At 43.7% G+C, this 19,842-nt stretch overlaps 1 protein-coding gene across 1 annotated transcript in view; it reads right to left on the bottom strand.

The window, feature by feature from the left end:
* Positions 1 to 12,761: 12,761 nt before the first annotated feature.
* The window catches only part of LOC109898786 (voltage-dependent R-type calcium channel subunit alpha-1E-like), a 105,149-nt gene continuing 98,068 nt past the window's right edge, over positions 12,762 to 19,842 (bottom strand). Inside the window, exons 42-46 of the mRNA XM_031832858.1 lie at positions 19,652 to 19,796; positions 15,680 to 15,808; positions 14,993 to 15,137; positions 14,614 to 14,795; positions 12,762 to 14,494 (exon numbers count right to left, since the gene is read on the bottom strand). Coding sequence (XP_031688718.1) covers positions 13,919 to 14,494; positions 14,614 to 14,795; positions 14,993 to 15,137; positions 15,680 to 15,808; positions 19,652 to 19,796 — 1,177 coding nt within the window. The 3' untranslated portion in view covers positions 12,762 to 13,918. The remainder of the gene's footprint in view (positions 14,495 to 14,613; positions 14,796 to 14,992; positions 15,138 to 15,679; positions 15,809 to 19,651; positions 19,797 to 19,842) is intronic.

Here is a 19,842-nt window from a genome sequence, read left to right on the forward strand (position 1 = left end):
CAGAAGATCCCACCACACCAGGACCAAGCAGCGTGCCCAGGTGGAGAAGGTATCCTGGACTTGGGAGGAAATCCTGGCAGAACAGGATCACCTTCCTTGGAGGGAGACGCAAGGAGAGAAGGGAGGACGGCGCCGGCGCCGGGGTTCGCGGCCACAACGGAAGCCCAAAGGACAGCCCCAAAAATGTTTTGGGGGTGGGCACACGGGGTGGTTAGCGGAGCTGAGGAGGGAACCAGAGCCCATCTGGGAAAAGAAATTGGAGGACAGTGAATGGAGAGAGCCAAAGACCACCTGGGAGGAGATAGAGAGGTGGTCGGTCGACCTAAGGAGAGTATCAGAGCCCGCCTGGGATTTGTTGGAACAGTGTGAGGAGGGATACCGGAGAATGGAGTTGGCTAGGAGTATGCGGCAACGCAGGCATTTGGAGGAACGTGTCATCAGTCCGGTGAAACCTGGGCCGGCTCCACGTATCTGGCCTCCAGTGCGCCTCCCCAGTCTGGTACATCCTGTGTCTCCTCCTCGCACTTGCCCTGAAGTGTGTGTCACCAGTCTGGTACCACCTGTGCCGGCTCCACGCACTAGGCCTCCAATGCGCCTCCCCAGTCTGGTACGTCCTGTGTCTGCTCCTCGCAGGCGCCCTGAAGTGCGTGTCACCAATCCAGAGCTTCCGGCGACGGTCCCCGGTCCGGAGCTTCCGGCGACGGTCCCTGGTCCGGAGCTTCCGGCGACGGTCCCCGGTCCGGAGCTTCCGGCGATGGTCCCCGGTCCGGAGCTTCCGGCGACGGTCCGGAACCTCCTGCGACGGTCCATGGTCCGGAACCTCCGGTGACAGTTCCACAGTTGCAGCCCCAGACGGTGAGATCAATATCCACCAGGTAGCTTCTTACGAGTAAACATCAGTATATTCCACATGCATAGGTCCCTTCTTTTCAGATGGGAGTGCCAGTTGTTGGTGTGCGTGGTATGTGTTGTTCATGTGCAGGGAAGGACAGGGTGAGGGGAGACGTGAGGTTTTATACAGGCAGGGCATCACTGAGGAGGCAGTGTCATCCATAGAAGCCTTGTCAATGACGTGGGCTAGGATAAAGGATGGCCACTGAGATGGCTGGACTCAGCCTGCCTACCGTGGCTGGTTAAGACAAGCCATACAGCACCACCACATACAATATGATGATGGTTCTCCATTGATTTTAATATTCACTCTTTGGTTTAGGTCTGCACAATTAGAGCTCTGTCTATCAGGCAGACAGATTTTGATTAATGTAAAAAACAAACATCTTATTAATAGCTTCAAATGTTAAGAGATATTCATTTGATTCAAATTGGGGGAAAAAATCCAATAACGCTTTGAATGCATCGTAAAACGGTTAAATTATCAAGAGCAATAACAGTTCAAATAAAACAAGTTAATTCATTTGTAAGATAATATAACTATTACTCCACCAGAAGATATGACCAAACATACAGTACATCACCAAGTCATTTTCTCTGATTAGTCCAATCAAGCCAAACTTATTTTTGTGCCATTGAACTTCACATTGAGCCAACCTACAGTAAATACTGCACAATTTAAGCACTTTCCCCCCAATCCTCTCTTCCTCAAAACAAGTGTAAATATTGGACTATAAATTGCGCCTTCCTGTATTATACTTATGCTCAAATGTTTATTCTGTTCTACTGAGACATTTACTTTATGTTTGTTTCTTATCTTTTCTTATTTCTTATTGTTGTTGCATTGTTGAGAAGGAACCTGCAAGTCAAGTAAGCGTTTCATTGGACGGTGTACCTACGACTAATAGAAACATGAAACTTGACCTTCCTCCCTGGTGCATCCCTCTTTTCCACGGGGTGAGAGGAAGACTGGGGCCGATGTGAGGAATGTAGCACAGGGGTCAGAAAAGCAGTGGGCTTACGGTAAAGGGTTTGTGGTAGGGCTGGATGGCCCCACCCAGCAGAATGAGACCTTGGGTGGAGACTTCCAGGGTCTACAGTCTGACAGGCAACAGTCAGCATACATCTCCAGTCTGGACAGAGAGACAGACAGGGCCAGCCGGTGCCACTCTCCATCCCTCTGCTTGAAACCTGCCCAGAGGAAGAGGACACACAGAGAGAGATGTGGTGGATCAGTAGGCAACTGGTAGAGAGACACTCCACTGTAGAGGACATTGTGCCTACAGTGTCTATGTGTGGAAATAGTCATTGAGCTTTGTTTTAAGGGCAAAAATAAATTATACGCTCTATGGATTTTCATAACATTGTAATAGGAGACATATTTGTCACGTCAACCATTCTAATGACATCTATTTCAACATCCTCAGCCATAGCTCCTGGCGGTGAGGATGAGGACGTGACTGTGTGTGTGTACATATGTGCACATGTATCTGTTGGTACTGAGTAGCGTCAGCTCCAGGTACTGATGAAGGTGAGTAGTCCAGATCCCAGTCTCAGCTGTAGCAACTCCCCCGCTTCCTCTGCCAGCACTGCCAGCAGACTCCTTTCCTCCACCCAGGCCTCCCAGCCTCATCTAAAAACCTGACACACACATCTCCCACAGGCTCACACTGCATCTTCAACCACAAACAGTCATGACAGTCTTGTCTATGCAATTGTGACTGATGCAAATTAGCAAGCCAAATAAGGCTATTTTGCATTCAAAGTGGAGTGAAATGTAATTGTCGTGTTTCAGACAGGGTGACTGGTCCTTTAAACACATTGAAGACCAGTTTCATGAGCCAATGCAAAGTCATATTCATTCAGCTTCAGTGCCCGACATGTCAACATTCAAGTTCAAGTTTCGCACCAAAGTATAATGTCAACCTTGAAAGAACCTCCCCATCTACCCAATAAAATAAGGCATTTCGACAATGCCTTTCAAACTCAAAATTATTAGATTTGATCTTTACATCAGCTTGCTGGTAATCATTTCCACACGCTGTCTATCCATATGACTTACTGAAGGCCAAACGCTGTGTGTGTGGGGAGGAACAAGGTGGAGTACTGTCCGGTCTCGTAGGCCAATCAGCCCCTGCTGTAGAGACATTGTAGTGGTCGGGGGAAAGCATGTCCAAGAGGTCCAACAGATTCTAGAAAAGGGAACAAAACATGGATCAATAATCAGTGAGAGGATTGTGAGACTGAAGTGTGTAATACGATAGCTTTGGCAATGCTCAACTTTGATTGAAATGAATGTTAGGAATTCACCAGTCGGTAGTGTATATTACATCACCTCAATCAATGGAATTGAAACAAACTTTGATGTTAGAATGGCAGTGAGTTTAAAAATGAACTGGATGTGATCATCTTCTCCCACATCTGTTTGGCCAGCCAACGTGAGAGCAAGGTGAGGTACCATCCATTGATAATTGGAACAGGTTGCTGTGTCTACCTAGAGAAGAGAGAACTTGGCTGCCTCTCTGTGAGATCAAAGACTGGAGTCTCACCTGCTGCCAGTATGGAATGTCTGAGTGGAATCTCTCCAAGCATGAAAGCAACACCCATGTTTGACATGGACCAACTCTCCACCTATTTTAAAGGGTTCTATGACAACACTGTGGCGAAAGCCAGAGCCATTTAGATAGAGATATTGAGATGTATGGCTTTGGTGAAGTTGGCATGGTTAGGAACACATCACACAAAACAACACATTTCTGCGAAATACATTAATATTTGTTACAGATTATCACAATTCTGGGATTACAACAGTTAAAAAAAAATCTCAATACCTTCAATATCAATTACTGTAAATACACCAAACATGCAAACACACAATATTGCTGCCATGACCAGATCAATTTTATCCTGTGGTGCCATACTCACCTTTGGCCACGGCTGGTGTTAGCTCTCCCCTGACTCTCCCATACTCCTATGGTCCTGTTTGGAGAGGGGACAGCCCATGTGTGGACCCATCCTGGGAGGCTCCTTCTCCCCAAGCCTCAAACAGACCTAGTCCTGCCCAGAGAAGAACCAGAGTCCCAGCCATGCCAACCCCTCCAGGTGCCCTTCTGGTGTCCATCATGTCCCAGGGGAGGGCTAGTGAGGAGGATCTGAGGACACGGTCACAATGACTCACTGTATCAGCGTTGTCATGGCAGCATTCCCCTGTCACACAATGTCGAGATATCCACCACCTGAGCTCTGTGGGTACACACACAAGCCCATATCAAACTACATGTGGTTTATCTTTAACCTACTGAGACAAAGCAAAGTAGCTATGCCAGAAGAGACACAGCTCTCCCCATCATCATAACTATATCTGCTACATCTAAAGCAGTGAGCTGTGATTTATACATTATATAAATTTAATAAACATTAGAATCATCAAAGATGAGACCAAAACACCTGCAAAAAAAGACATCTCTTGTCCTAATTTCGCCGGAGTCAAAACGTTGTGTTAATCCTGCAAATGTTTTCGCTGTCATAAATCGATTTTCAAAAGATGATTTGTCACTACAGCTTAAGTTGACATTTCATTAAAGAGGATTAATATTTTTTAATGGTTCTTTACACAGATATGCAAACATATTTTTTTTCAGTCATAGACAGGCATCTAGATTAAATACAGTATGAACAGTGCATTAAATTAGACATGTATTTGTATATATATACACTACATACAGTCGCTAGAGAAAGTCTACACATTCCCTGCCTTAAAATTACACCTAAAAAGGGATTCAATTTGTTTTTTTCCTATCGATCTACACAACCTCCACATTTTCAAAGAGAAAGAAAAATGTAAGTTTCATTCCAGAACGCTATGTATAAATGTTCAGACATGTTGGTAAATTAGCTTGTTTTGTTTAAAGAACTTATAAAAGAGGTTGGTGTATATTTTCACCACCTAATCAGGGCATGGAGTTGTTCAATGACAGGCATGCATTTGTTTGATATCGCTAACTTAATGTTTTCATTTCAGAGAGACAAATAATCATGTTTTGTTGCAAGACACTATATATCCGCGTCATTGTCAGAGAAATAAGTAGAACTGCTAGTTACAGAGTCAAACACGTCAAATAACACTTTTTTTTATAAAGAAATGTACAAATTATACATTTGTGACATCACTATAGAGTGCATTCGGAAAGTATTCAGACCCCTTCCCTTGTCCCATATTTTGTTAGGTTACAGCCTTATTCTAAAATGGATTAAATAAAATAAAAAATCATCATCAATCTACACACAATACCCCATAATGACAAAGCGAAAACAAGTTTTTAGAAATGTTTGCACATTTATTAGAAAGAAAAAACTGAAATACCTTGAAGTACTCAGACCCTTTGCTGTGAGACTCGAAATTGAGCTCAGGTGCATCCTGTTTCCATTGTTCATCCTTGAGATGTTTCTACAACTTGATTGGAGTGCCCCTGTGGTAAATTCAATTGATTGGACATGATTTGGAAAGACACACACCTGTTAATATCAGGTCCCACAGTTGACAGTGCATGTCAGAGCAAAAACCAAGCTATGAGGTCGAAGGAATTGCCCATAGATCTCAGAGACAGGATTGTGTCGAGGCACAGATCTGAAGAAGTGTACCAAAACATTTCTGCAGCACTGAAGGTCCCCAAGAACACAGTGGCCCCATCATTCTTAAATGGAAGAAGTTTGGAACCACCAAAACTCTTCCAAGAGCTGGCCGCCCAGCCAAATTGAGCAATCGGCAGAGAAGGTCCTTGGTCAGGGAGGTGACCAAGAACCCGATGGTCACTCTGACAGAGTTCCTCTGTGGAGATGGGAAAACCTTCCAGAAGGACAACCATCTCTGCATCACTCCACCAATCAGGCCTTTATGGTTGAGTGGCCAGTTGGAAGCCACTCCTCAGTAAAAGCACATGACAGCCTGCTTGGAGATTGAACTCTTTGGCCTGAATGCCAAGCATCATGTCTGGAGGAAACCTGGCACCACCCCTACGATGAAGCATGGTGGTGGCAGCATCATGCTGTGGGGATGTTTTTCAGCGGCAGGGACTGGGAGACTATTCAGGGTCGAGGGAAAGATCAACAGAGCAAAGTACAGAGAGATCTTTGATTAAAGCCTTCTCCAGAGCGCTAAGGACCTCCGACTGGGTCGAAGGTTCACCTTCCAACAGGACAACAACCCTAAGCACACAGCCAAGACAACACAGGTGTGGCTTAGGAACAAGTCTCTGAATGTCCTTGAGTGGCCTAGCCAGAGCCCAGACTTGAATCCGATCGAACATCTCTGGAGAAAATAGCTGTGCAGCAACACTCCCCATCCAACCTGACAGAGCTTGAGAGGATCTGCAGAGAAGAATGGGAGAAACTCCCCAAAAACAGATGTGCCAAGCTTGTAGCGTCATACCCAAGAAGAATCAAGACTGTAATCGATGCCAAAGGTGCTGGAACAAAGTACTGAGTATAGGGTCTGAGTTCTTATGTAAATGTGATATTTCCGTTTTTTATTGTTATACATTTGCAAAAGTGTCTAAAAACCTGTTTTTGCTTTGTGGTATTTTGTGTAGATTGATGAGTAAAAAAAACTATTTAATACATTTTAGAATAAGGCTGTAACTCTTATCCATAGCGACTTACAGTTAGTCCATTCATCTTAAGATCTCTAGGTGACACCCCATATCACAGTCAAATACAGGATACAAACATTTCATTCCAGCTAAACAATGGATATATAGCGTTTTGCAGCAAACCCCATTTTAATACACATCTAAAATCCATTAACTCTCCATTCTGAGAGCAGTAATAGTTTACACACATGAAGTTACCCACAAGTAATAATTTTGGATGAAAAAAACCATGTGAAAAATGTGTGGTTATAGCGTTTTGGAACTAAACTATATAGAACATTTTCTAAATGACTAAGAAATACTAACTGAGGATGTATTGATTCGGTATGTCTTCACACCCCAGAATGAATACTTGGTGGAAGCACCTTTGGCAGCCATTACAGATGTGAATAATTTTGAATAAGATTCTACCAACCTTGCACAACTCTTAGGGCAACATTATATCCATCTTTGACAGAATTGCTCAAGCTCAGTAAATCTGTCTGGGAGTCATTGATGGACAGCAATATTCAAACCTTGTCTCTGATTTTTTTTAAAGCAGATTTAAGTCAGGACGGAGACGGGACTATTCAGGAACACTCAATGTCTCTTGGAAATCTATTCGGGTTTGTCTTTGGCATTAAAATGTGTGTAATCGCCCGCAGAGAATAAAACTCTATCCCAGAGTTAGGTTTTCAGAAAACTTTTCCTCTAACTTTTAACCTGGGCTTTGCTCATTTCATATTTATTTTGATCCTAACAAACTCCCCAGTCCCTGCTTGTGACAAGCATACTCATATCATAATCTTGCCACCACAATACAAAGGGATCAACAACATTGCATTCACTCCACATTACTGGCCTATATGACAAAGTGAAAAGAATGAAGCCTGTGTTAAGAAATCCACTCCAAATCATTCATTTGGTTTGCAACAAGGTCGTTAAGTAATACTGAAAAACAACACGTCAAAGACATTAACTTTTGGCCTAAATTAAAAAATACAGGTTTGGAATAAATCCAATACAACACAACACAGAGTGAAACCCTATGTATTTTAAAGAATTGTGGGGGTAGCAGCATCATGTTATGGGTATGCTTGTCATCAGCAGAGACTGGGAAGTTGTCAGTATCAAAATAAATATGAAAGGAGCAAAGCCCAGGTAAAAAGTTAAAAGAAAACCTGCTCCAGTCTTCTGAAAACCTAACCTTGTAAAAGAGTTTTATTTTTCTGTGAGACAATTACAAAAAAATGAATGCCAAAGACACGCTAGAATGGCTTTACAAAAGGTGTTGAGTGTTCCTGAGTGGTCTCGTCTCAGTCCTGACTTTTGCCTGAAAATCAGAGACAAGGTTTGAATATTTCTGTCCGTCAATGATTCCCAACCAAATTTAATGAGCTTGAGTAATTTTGACAAAAACAATGGACATACGTTGCCCTAATAGTTGTGCAAAGTTGGTAGAATATTTTTCTGAATTATTCAAAGCTGTAATAGCTGCTAAAGGTTTTTTTGTATTTATTTTATTTAAGCTTTATTTAACTTGGCAATTCAGGTGCTTTCACAGAGTACATCTTCGTTCTATTACTATCTTCGACTTTGAAAATGTGAAGTAGTTTGTGTAGATCTGTAGAAAAAATATCAAATTACATTAAAAGGCAGCAAAATGTGTAGACTTTCACTAGGCACTGTATATTCCAGAAAGCTTTTTATTTTCAATACCAGAAATTCAATAGCAACATAAAACTCATCATGTTCCACAGAGCAGTGGGCCCGTACATGCCAAATACCTCCTATTCACATTTCAGAAATATGTCCACAAAACAAGTTACAACACGGCATGTGATATAATAGAAGCTATCTTTTGGGGAACAATCACTGTTCAAAAGCTGGAATGTTGAAAAGTGGAAATGTTCAAATGCTGGGCTTAAAAACCACGCGTAAACATAATTCTGTTGGGGTCTGATGAGAGAGAACGCCACTGAGTGGACATGGATCCATCAACTGCACTGAGTCACCCTACTCACAGGCAGGCACATTTTATCACTATCACCATCATGATGATCACCATCATCACAACCATCATCATAACCATCATAATGTTGCTACAAGACAGAGCTGTATCTGGGTCAAATCTAGTTTTATACAGCACTGTAAACCTGATAGCAAAAATGGACTCGGTCAGTGTTGAGTGACATGGCAGTTAACTTCAAAATAAATCATAGTTAGGAATCATCCATAAAAATATCCATGTTGAAATAATTAGCATCAAATGACAGATATGATTCATTACACAAAAGGAAACAACCTCAAGACACTTGATTCTATTTACAGAAAAAATGGCTTTGTAGACTTTGTAGTCTCTGTAGAAATCCGAGTTGTCTCACATAATTTTCAAATGCTCCAGCTTAAAGAGATTGTCCAGTACTTGTTTACTTTTTAGCCAGTAGTTCTGAAAATAGAGCTTACGAGCCAAAAGTGGTCCACGAAAATTGAGTACTGTGTCTCATATGTGCACCACGTCTTTGCTCCCTCTCTTGCTCTGCTGTGTGGTCACTCAAATGGCGAGGGACTGAAGCTCATTGGTTGAACTCAAATTACTAGAGGGATGGCTCTCGTGGGGGAAAACTTAGGAAAAATGGTGCAGCACAGCTTCCAAAAAATCAGTTGCTTCCAAACTAGGGATTTTGTGTACTAATTGCTCATAGATTATGCATGTATGAACTACACATTAACACATCCAGCCCAGAGTGGGAGGTTTAAAAAATACTTAGTCATCGCCAATGTTTCCAGAGCATGTCTTTATCAGGGCCTGGTTTTCCTATTCCTATTTTCCTATTGACATGACAGCAGTATCCAGCACATGAACATTACACTATGTCTGTAGTTTAGGAGAGGCCAGTCTTGCTGCTGTCCACTGAGGGTCTATAGTTTAGGGCTGGCCCTCTCCCAAGTACTCAAAGTGGTAATCATGCTTAATCCAATGAGGTGACAGTGACAGACACCAGCATGGCAGTGGGTCTTCTGTCCAGAGACACACTGAAGATCACACAAGGACAAAGCCACCATGTTTAGGCTGAAAATGAGAACTAGAGATTTTACATGGAATGACACTGGAACACCTCACATTAGAGGGTTCAAAGCCCCAGAGCTCTGGAAACGTACAGTATCTATCAGGGAAAGGTCATGTCCTTGCTTAACGGGTCCTAAATAACATAACATTCTGAGAACCATATGTTTCATAGAGCTTGGTGAGAGCGTGGTTGCCCTATGGTTATTTTGCATACTGTACAACCTTCCCACAAGGGTCTGGGAAAGGTGCAGCTAGCACAGAAGTTCTGAGAGCCATATACATTGAGTGTATTCAATATTAGGAAGGTGTCCTTAATGTTTTGTACAATCACACAGCATGACGTTTACACATGGTTCTATTTAAAGTAATGTTCTCAAATTGTTCAGAGAACGTTAAGAAACAACATTCTTCTGTAGGAATTTCTGTACTTCAGCATAACACTTTCTACACGTTTCCTCATGGCTCTATTTAAAGTAATGTTCTCAGAAGGTTCAGAAACTGCCTTGTCAGCTTGGGGATTTGATCTAGCAACCTTTCGGTTACTAGCCCAACGCTCACTAGGCTACCTGCCACCCCAAATGTTCTCAGAACATTAAGAAAACGTTCCATAAAAACCACAAGAAAACATTAGCAACGCTCAAAGTAGTAATGTTACGTTCCGAGGCATGGGTCGAAATTGCTTAGAAGTTTACTTTGAAGCAGTGTGCCAATGCTTGTTTCACTTGATCAGAAGTACGAGATCAGTGACATCCGAAACTTAGTTTTTTTTCGAGCAACCACCTGATTGGTTTGGTATTGGTTTTGGTAGAAGACAAAAACGCTACCCTGCACATGCGCTACGGCGTGTGCGACTTCATCTATAATAATTTGGCGGTTCTAAATTATTTTGACCAGCAGGTGCCACTAGTGTACAACGTGTTGATCAAAGCTTCGAGTAATTAACCTATTTTTGACACAATTGGCTGGAAATGCGCCAATTCAGGAAGCTTAGTTTCCTCATCACTAGTTCCAAGATCATTCTGAGAATGTTATTTAAAAACATATACAGTACCAGTCAAAAGTTTGGACACAACTACTCATTCAAGGGGTTTTCTTTATTTAGACTATTTTCTACATTGTAGAATAATAAAATATGAAATAACACATATGTAATCATGTAGTAACCAAAAAAGTGTTGAACAAATCAAAATATATTTTATATTCTTCAAAATAGCCAACCTTTGCCTTGATGACAGCTTTGCACAGTCTTGGTATTCTCTCAACCAGCTTCATGAGGTAGTCACATGGAATGCATTTCAATTAACAGGTGTGAGTTGTTAAAAGTTCATTTCTGAAATTTCTTTCCTCAATGCATTTGAGGCAATCCATTGTGTTGTGACAAGGTAGGGGTGGTATACAGAAGATATCCCTATTTGGTAAAAGACCAAGTCCATATTATGGTAAGAACAGCTCAAATAAGCAAAGAGAAACGACAGTCCATCATTACTTTAAGACATCCCTTGTGTAGTCTTAGCATTCTGTATACTCCCTTTGTCCTAAGGGTAAAAAATTACCTGCCTTCATTACCCCTAAAATAAAGCAGCTTAATTGAATTTTAAACCCCAAATCTATTTTCCATGAAGAAACAACCTGTCACCTGTCACTCTTCACAATGCAGAAAGACAGCATTGATTGCATCAGTGGACACCACTCGTTTTTAACACACCTGTCATAATTGTTTTCTTTACTAAAGTAGAGGTTTATTATTATTATTACTGCTGCTAAAGGTACTGCATAGGTGTAAACATATTCTTTTGCAAGAGATAGCACTTGTATAGCCTCGCCTCGACCTCGTTCGTCTTCAGTCACCCACGTGGGTATAACCAGTGAGGAGATGGCACGTGGGTACCTGCTTCTACAAACCAATGGGAGTGGCAGGACTTGTAGCATGATCTGCGTCAGAAATAGAACCGATTTCTATTTTAGCCTTTTGCAACGCAGACACTCATTGGTGCGCGTGAGCAGTGTGGGTGTAATCATTTAATAACATGGATTTCTACATTTATTTTGCGATGCTCGTGCACGCAACGCGAGCGGTGTGGTCAGCCTATTAGACAATCTTTGTACCCTGGTGGTGTACAGCTTTCTTTGAAATACGAACAAAGGCAATGTTTCACTTTTTCTAATGTTGGGGTCACTCAATCAAATTTCAAGTTGACAAAATATAATTTAGGGGGTTTTCTCTGCTGTTAAACATAGTGGCGGGTCATTTTTTACCCTTAAAACATCACAAGGGTTAAGACATGAAGGTCAGTCAAGCGCTATGATGAAGTTAATTAGAGTTACCTGCCTCAGATTGCAGCCCAAATAAATCACATAGTTCAAGTAACAGACACATCTCAACATCAACTGTTCAGAGGAGACTGTGGGAATCAGGCATTCATGGTCAAATTGCTGCAAAGAAACCACTACTAAAGGACAACCATAATAAGAAGAGACTTGCTTGGGCCAAGAAACACGAGCAATGGACATTAGACCGGTTGAAATCTGTCCTTTGGTCTGAAGAGTCCAAATTTGAGATTTTTGGTTCCAACCACCGTGTCTTTGTGAGACGCAGAGTACTGTAGGTGAACGGATGATCTCCGTATGTGTGGTTCCCAACGTGAAGCATGGAGGAGGATGTGTGACGGTGTGGGGGTGCTTTGCTGGTGACACTGTTGGTGATTTATTTAGATTTCAAGGCACACTTAACCAGCACGGCTACCACAACATTCTGCAGCGATATGCCATCCCATCTGGTTTTCGATTAGTTGGACTATCATTTGTTTTTCAACAGGACAATGACCCAACACACCTCCAGGCTGTGTAAGGGCTATTTGACCAAGAAGGATAGTGATGGAGGGCTGCATCAGATGACCTGGCCTCCACAATCACCTGACCTCAACCCAATTGAGAAGGTTTGGGATGAGTTGGACCGCAGAATCAAGGAAAAGTTCTCAGCATACGTGGGAAAACATTCAAGACTGTTGGAAAAGCATTCCTCATGAAGCTGGTTGAGTGTGCAAAGCTGTTATCAAGGCAAAGGGTGGCTACTTTGAATAATTTAAAATCTATAATATATTTGGATTTGTTCAACTCTTTTTTGGTTACTACATGATTCCATATGTGTTATTTCATAGTTTTGATGTCTTCACTATTACTCTACAATATAGAAAATAAAGAAATGAGTAGGTGTGTCCAAACTTTTTACTGTACATTCTGTTCACAGCTTCAACAAAACTCTCTTTATACTCTTAAGTGTGTTCAGGTGTGTTGACCATGACCACTAATGAGCCACACCTGATCTTAATAAGTGCTTGTTTCCTTTGAAATAGGGTCTTTTGAATAGACTAAAATTAACAGCTTTGTATGAGTTTAAAAAAAACATGGCATGCTAACTGCATCCTGGTGGCACAGTGGACTAATTCCATGAATAGAAAACAGAGGATTATAGGTTTGAATCTCACTGGCTCTGTGCCACAATAAAAAAAGAAATGTGTTTGCATGATTAATGCCTCATGAATGTCCTATCTGTGCTTGGAGTTCAAAACAGTAAAACTACCTATAATTTACGTTCTCAGAACGTTAATAAAACTTTCAGGTAACCATAGTAAAATGTTCTCAGATCCTCTCTGCAACCTAAAAATGTACTTTCCCAGAAGAGACAATATTTTCACCTCCATTCTCAGAATGTTTAAAAAACGTTGCATTTTACTGGTGAAGAAACGTATGGCTTCGTTGCCAGGACCAAGAACTTTCGTTGCCACAATTTCCAAGCAACCAAATGTGCTAGCTGGGTTGTTTTAAAGCAGTGTCTGTTGTGACAGCCAATGTCTGCTTCGGATCCCTACACACCAATCACTGTTTCATGATCCACAAAGATCTAACAATTGAGAGCTTTCTTCTTATCTTACATGAGGAAAAGAGAACAATTTTAAAACATTCCTGCTACTTCAGTCTCACATGCTATTTTCAGCTACATACTGTACTTGAAACATACTTATTATTTTTCATAGGTCTAAGCAGTGAGGATACATTCTCCCCAGTTATTCGACTTTGTTCAAACAACAATCAAAATGCAACTGGTGAACTTTTGCACTGTACGTCAGCAGTGCACTTCCCATATCTTCCCTGTCTTATTGATTTGGCAAACATATTGCACTCCTACACACACACACACACACACACACACACACAGACAGATGCACACTCAGTACACGCCCTGACAGTGTACTTCAGACTGAGGACCCCTGTCTCTCTGGTACCCAGTTTTGCTGTCCATCTTCCTCCTCTTCCTCTCCCAGTCCTGGCCCTAACAGCGGTCATCCTCGTCGGTGTCACACAGGAGCTCGCAGGCGGCCACAGAGCTGGCCTGACCCAGGCGTTTATGGAAGTGTCCGTTGGGGACCTGCCAGTTGTGTCTGAGCTGGGGGGCAGAGCTGATGGTGTTGGCCCGACCCAGACTGGTTGCAATGGCCACCTCGAAGGTCAGAGTCTCCTCCAGGCCTGAGGAGTCTGGGCTGTGGAACTCCTCGTGCAGGGTCAGGTACGGCTCCGAGATGTACCGATGAGGGGAGGGATGTGGGTGACTGACCCCTAACCCTGGGTCACTCACCCCTACTACCACCCCCACCCCCGATCCTCCTCCTGCCACCTGGGCTGGTCTCTCCCCTTCCTCCCTCCACAAGGGCTCCTCCGTCTCTCCAGGGGCCTCCTGGGTCTGGGCTCTGCCCTCGCTGACAGCAGGGGGGGAGGGGTGGGCTCGGCATATCAGGGGGGAGTAGGAGATGTGAAGGCGTGGCCGCGATGGCGTCTGGGGGAGCTGCCGACGGCCACTGGGTGTGCTGGACTCAGAGTTAGACGGGCCTGGGCTGCCTGAAGTGTTGCCCTGCAGAGATAAGAGATTTCACACATAAACCAGGCTTTAATGGTAGTAGGGGCGGTTATTGACAGTTAAAGCCAGGAATTAAATAATAACAGTGTCAGGGCCGTTAAAAGAACACCCACCTGTCTATGGTGGACATGTGCGTGTCCCTCGCTGGGGGAGCGGGACTGCTTGCGTTCCTGTGACGGGTCCTGGCCCCGCTCCTCAGAGTTGCAGCGGGACACGTCGGGAGACAGCAGGTGGCGCCGCTCTTTGGAGCGCCCCCGCTCTTGATCCACTGGTTCCCTGAGGTTGGACCTGATGCCTGAGAGGCAAGGAGAGAGAGGGGAGCTATGAAGAGGGGGTAACATACATTTTAGTAAACACACAGCTTTCATCAGGGGGCTTCTAAAACTGAGAACCACCAGTGTTCTTCAATAGTTCTTCAAATGGAACAGGACCAGTGAATAGACCCTAAGCAATGGCATAGTGAACACATTCCTGCAACTGTGTATAAGGTACCTCTGATGCTCCTCTGTCGTGGTCTATACAGACGGTCAGAACTGACCCTCTCCAGAGAGTACTCCTCCTGCCACAGCCCATTTACGCACTGATCACCAATAGTGGAGAAGGAGCGTTTCATCAATTTGCTGCTGTCCGTCCCAACCTACACACACAGATAAACACACACACATACAGTACACACACACACACACACATGCATATGCAATTGGTTGAGAGAATGTGGGAGGGTAGGAAGTGTGTGGAGTTCTAGTTCTGAGCAGAAGACTTTCTCCCATTCACCACACACATTCCATGTTTAATACATGGTATTTACATAGCGCTTTTCAAGGACCCAAAGTCACTTCCAAGCCATATTACCTTGAACTAAAAAGACACCGTTTTGGAAAACCTGGCATACTGACATTTTTGCCACGCAAGGATTAGAAACCATCAAAGTATGCCACCCACACTGTCAACAACCATTGAAGGTAACAGTTGAAATCATATGTATCTACTATAGCAACCTAGTAACACCCAATCCTCCACTTCATGGCAGATTGGCTGACTGACTGCTGTATCTATGTCCCTGCACTGCCCCAGTGTTCATCAATCCCTCTGAAGCCGCCACAGAGGCTGTCTGCTTGGGTCCTATTCTTTCCCCATGGGTAGAGGAGGGGAAGTGAGGGGCTGTACAGTAACAGGTACCTGTGTGTCTACAGCCAGCTGAGGCATAGACGAGGCTCGGATAGAGACTGCCCACCCGGGCACCTTGAGTGGGGCATCCTGCCTGTTAGTAGGGCAAAGGATGCGGTTAAACTCTTTGCGCTCCGGAACCTATATAGTTAGAGAAAGAGGAAGGGGAGAGAAACACAGCAGAGTTCTAATGTGTGAAAACAGACAGAGTTTGCAGCAATGACGTCAGGGGACCAGCAGAGGACTACTGTACCAACACGCCACAAGCAGATGTAGTATGCTGACTGACATACTGTAGAGTGGAGCTATCAATATCGAATAGCCGTACACCCTCTTAACTCAGAGTAAAAGCACTGGCTGAGCACAGTGACAGCCAAAGCACTGTGTGTTGGCAGTGTAATGTATTCATTTTTCACTATTCATTGTGAACCTGTGTGAGTGGTGCCTGTCTATTCCTCAGATGTACTGTGGGTTGGAATACCACTGTCAATGAGGGGCTGACAACCAGGCGGGGCAGAGAGGAGGGGCTGAGGGGAGGAAGGGGGCGGAGTCAACATGCGCAAAAAGGGGTTAAAGCTGGCGCTTGAATAACTGAAAGTCATGAAGCGGAGGAAAGAACCAGTCACATGCATGCAGGCTTAGGAAACCAAAATGCCTCACTCATCACCAAAGAGTTGAGAGGAGCTGAGAAACCATATCCAAAAGATGTGAGTAGTATCCTCCAACAGAACTCTGTACAGCTGCTCAAAGAACAGAGAGGTGTGTGGGAGAGCCATATGTCATACAGCTCTGTATGATGACAACGGTGCCAAATACCGGCACAGTACAGTGAAACCACAAAACCATGAGAGGAGTGCTGAGTCTGACACTAAACCACTAGAGACAAGCTGCAGTCTCCATCTCTGTTCCATTGACACACTTACAGAAAGGCACACACTTTCATGTAGTCAGAGTCACACTCTCCATAGTGCCAAAGCTCAGCGGAATCCCGCCAATTTTGCAAAGTAAGCATAATATGCATGGTCCATCAAAGCCTATGGCGAAGAAATTATGATACCATTTCATAGAAATGGGTGCGCAGTCATAATGCCTAAAACAAGGAACAACACTGTGTGGAGTGGACAGCATGGTAAGACATTGCCATGGTGAAGTTGGGAATGACACAGAAGGGGGCAAGGCAGCTGTATCAGCTACTACAATCCAGTACTGCTAGATAGAACTGGCATTGATTGTGTAGAGGTCATTAGAGTGTGTATTGATAAAAATATAGGTGTGAGTTTGAATGGCTTTGAGTGTAACGTGAGAGTGTGTATGACGGGGCCTCCCGAGTTGGGCAGCGGTCTAAGTCACTGCATCGCAGTGCTTGAGGTGTCGCTACAGACCTGGGTTTGATTCCAGGCTGTGTCGCAGCCAGCCGTGACCGGGAGACCCATGAGGCGGCACAGGGGAGGGTTTGGCTGGCTGGGATGTCCTTGTCCAATCGCGCTCTAGCGACACCTTTTGGCGCGCCGGTCGCATGAACGCTGACGTCAGTCGCGAGTTGTACAGTGTTTCCTTCGACACGTTGGTGCGGCCGGCTTCTGGGTTAAGCAAGCAGTGTGTCGAGAAGCAGTGTGGCTTGGCAGGGTCGTGTTTCAGAGGACGCATGCCTCTCGACCTTCGCCTCTCCCTTGTCTGTACTGGAGTTGCAGCGATAGGACAAGACTGTAACTACCATTTGGGGCAAAAAAGGACTAAAAGGGTGCCTGAATCACAGATGAGAAAAGAATCTGTGCTGGGTCTAATAGTTATGATGACAGTCTGATCGTACTGTGCACGCTTGGAAAAATTGTTATTTGACTGTCCCCATAGGAGAACCCTTTAAAGAACCCTTTTCGGTTCCAGGTCAAACCCTTTCCACTGTGGGTTCTACATGGACCCAAAGGAGTTCTACCTGGAACCAAAAACGGTGATATCCAAAGAACCCTTTTGGAACCCTTTTTTTTCTAAGAATAAGAGTGTAGGGATCAGCAACAGTGCTTTATACAATGTTGTTTCAGACAAGAGTTTGATGATGAAGCAGAATACACTGGCACCATACATAAAACCTCTCGACACAAATCACACCCCACTAGCGTCCGAATACTGCATACTGATTGGGCTGGGACAGCGACAACTAATTGACTGGACAGTGACACAGTGATGGATGGGGGATTGGATGAGTCAGAGTGAGTCCAGCCAGACGCTGCCTCTCCTGGGACAAACAGTCTCAATTCCCCCCTCCCATTCTCTCTGGATCACAACCACATCCTACCAGACTATAACCCAACCCCATAATATCTCACTGGATCCATCAAAAGTCTAACTACTAATGCATTAAGTGTGTGATACTAAAAACACAATCATTTCCCCATTAAGTGAGTAACATACTGACTGACGTCAGTGCTTTTACACTGTGTACATGTGGAATTAACTTTAAAGGCATAGTTCACCCAAATGACAAATTTAAATATTGGTTTACTTACCATGTAAGCAATCTACACACATCATGTCCACATCATCTGAAAGTATCTCAAATTGATTCCGAAAAATGCAAAAATCAGTCCCATGACTTGAATGTGATTTGTGCACCAAATGCAAAAATGTTAGCATTTGGAAACAGTGCGAGCCACTGCCAGGGAAACTATACCAAAGCATAGGTTGCTGCCATACCTTGTACACTGAACAAAAATATTACTGCAACATGTAACAATTTCAAAGATTTTACTGACTAACAGTTCATATAAGGAAATCAGTCAATTGAAATAAATGAATTATGCCCTGATCTATGGATTTCACATGACTGGGAACACACATGTGCATCTGTTGGTCACAGATACCTTAAAAAAGGTAGGGGCGTGGATCAGAAAACCAGTCAGTATCTGGTGTGACCCCCATTTGCTTCATGCAGCACAACACATCTCATTCGCATAGAGTTGATCAGGCTGTTGATTGTGGCCTGTGGAATGTTGTCCCACTCCTCTTCAATGGCTGTGCAAAGTTGCTTGATATTTTGGTGGGAACTGGAACACGCTGTTATACATGTCGATCCAGAGCATCCCCAACATGCTCAATGGGTGACACGTCTGGTGAGTATGCAGGCCATGGAAGAACTGGGATATTTTCAGCTTTCAGGAATTGTGTACAGATCCTTGTGACATGGGGCTGTGCATTATCATACCGGAACAATGAGGTGATGGCGGCAGATGAACGGCATGACAATGGGCTTCAGGATCTTGTCACGGTATCTCTGTGCATTCAAATTGCTATAGATAAAATGCAATTGTGCTTGTTGTCCATAGCTTATACCTGCCCATACCATAACCCCACCGCCACCATGGGGCACTCAAATCACGTTGACATCAGCAGACCGCTTGCACACAACGCCATACAAGTGGTCTGCGGTTGTGAGGCTGGTTGGACATACTGCCAAATTCTCTAAAATGACATTGGAGGTATAGAAATTAACATTCAATTCTATGGCAACAGCTCTGGTGAACATTCCTGCAGTTAGAATGCCAATTGCATGCTCCCTCAAAACTTTACACATCTGTGGCATTGTATTATGTGACAAAACTGCACATTTTAGAGTGGCCATTTATTGTCCCCAGCACAAGGTGCACCTGTGTAATGATCATGCTGTTTAATCTGCTCCTTGATATGCCACATCTATCAGGTGGATGGATTATCTTGGCAAAGGAGAAATGCTCACTAACAGGGGTGTAAAGAAATTTGTGCACAACAATTGAGAGAAATAAGCTTTTTGTCCGTATGGAAAATTCTTAATTTCAGCTCATGAAACATGAGACCAACACTTGACATGTTGCGTTTTATATTTTTGTTCAACATACATACATTGATTTACTTAGCAATGTGTAATTTAGAAATTTTGGTGAACTATCCCTTTGATTTGATTTGCTTTGATTAGGGCGTTGAGTGAGTGTGTTTCTGGGGGTGTTACAGTACCTGAGACCTATTCCTTACCAGAGTGTGGAGCTGGTGGTGGTGGTGGTGATAGTGGTGGTAGTCCTCCTCAAGGTCCTGGGACATGGGCTGCATGAACATCTCCTGGGGGGAGATGGGACTCAAGGCCACAAACCCTCCTCTGGTCCTGATGGAATGGATAAGAAGACAGACATTCAGAGAGGGATAGGGGA

The sequence above is a fragment of the Oncorhynchus kisutch genome, linkage group LG10, assembly GCF_002021735.2.
Source record: "Oncorhynchus kisutch isolate 150728-3 linkage group LG10, Okis_V2, whole genome shotgun sequence".
NCBI classification, from domain to species: domain Eukaryota; kingdom Metazoa; phylum Chordata; class Actinopteri; order Salmoniformes; family Salmonidae; genus Oncorhynchus; species Oncorhynchus kisutch.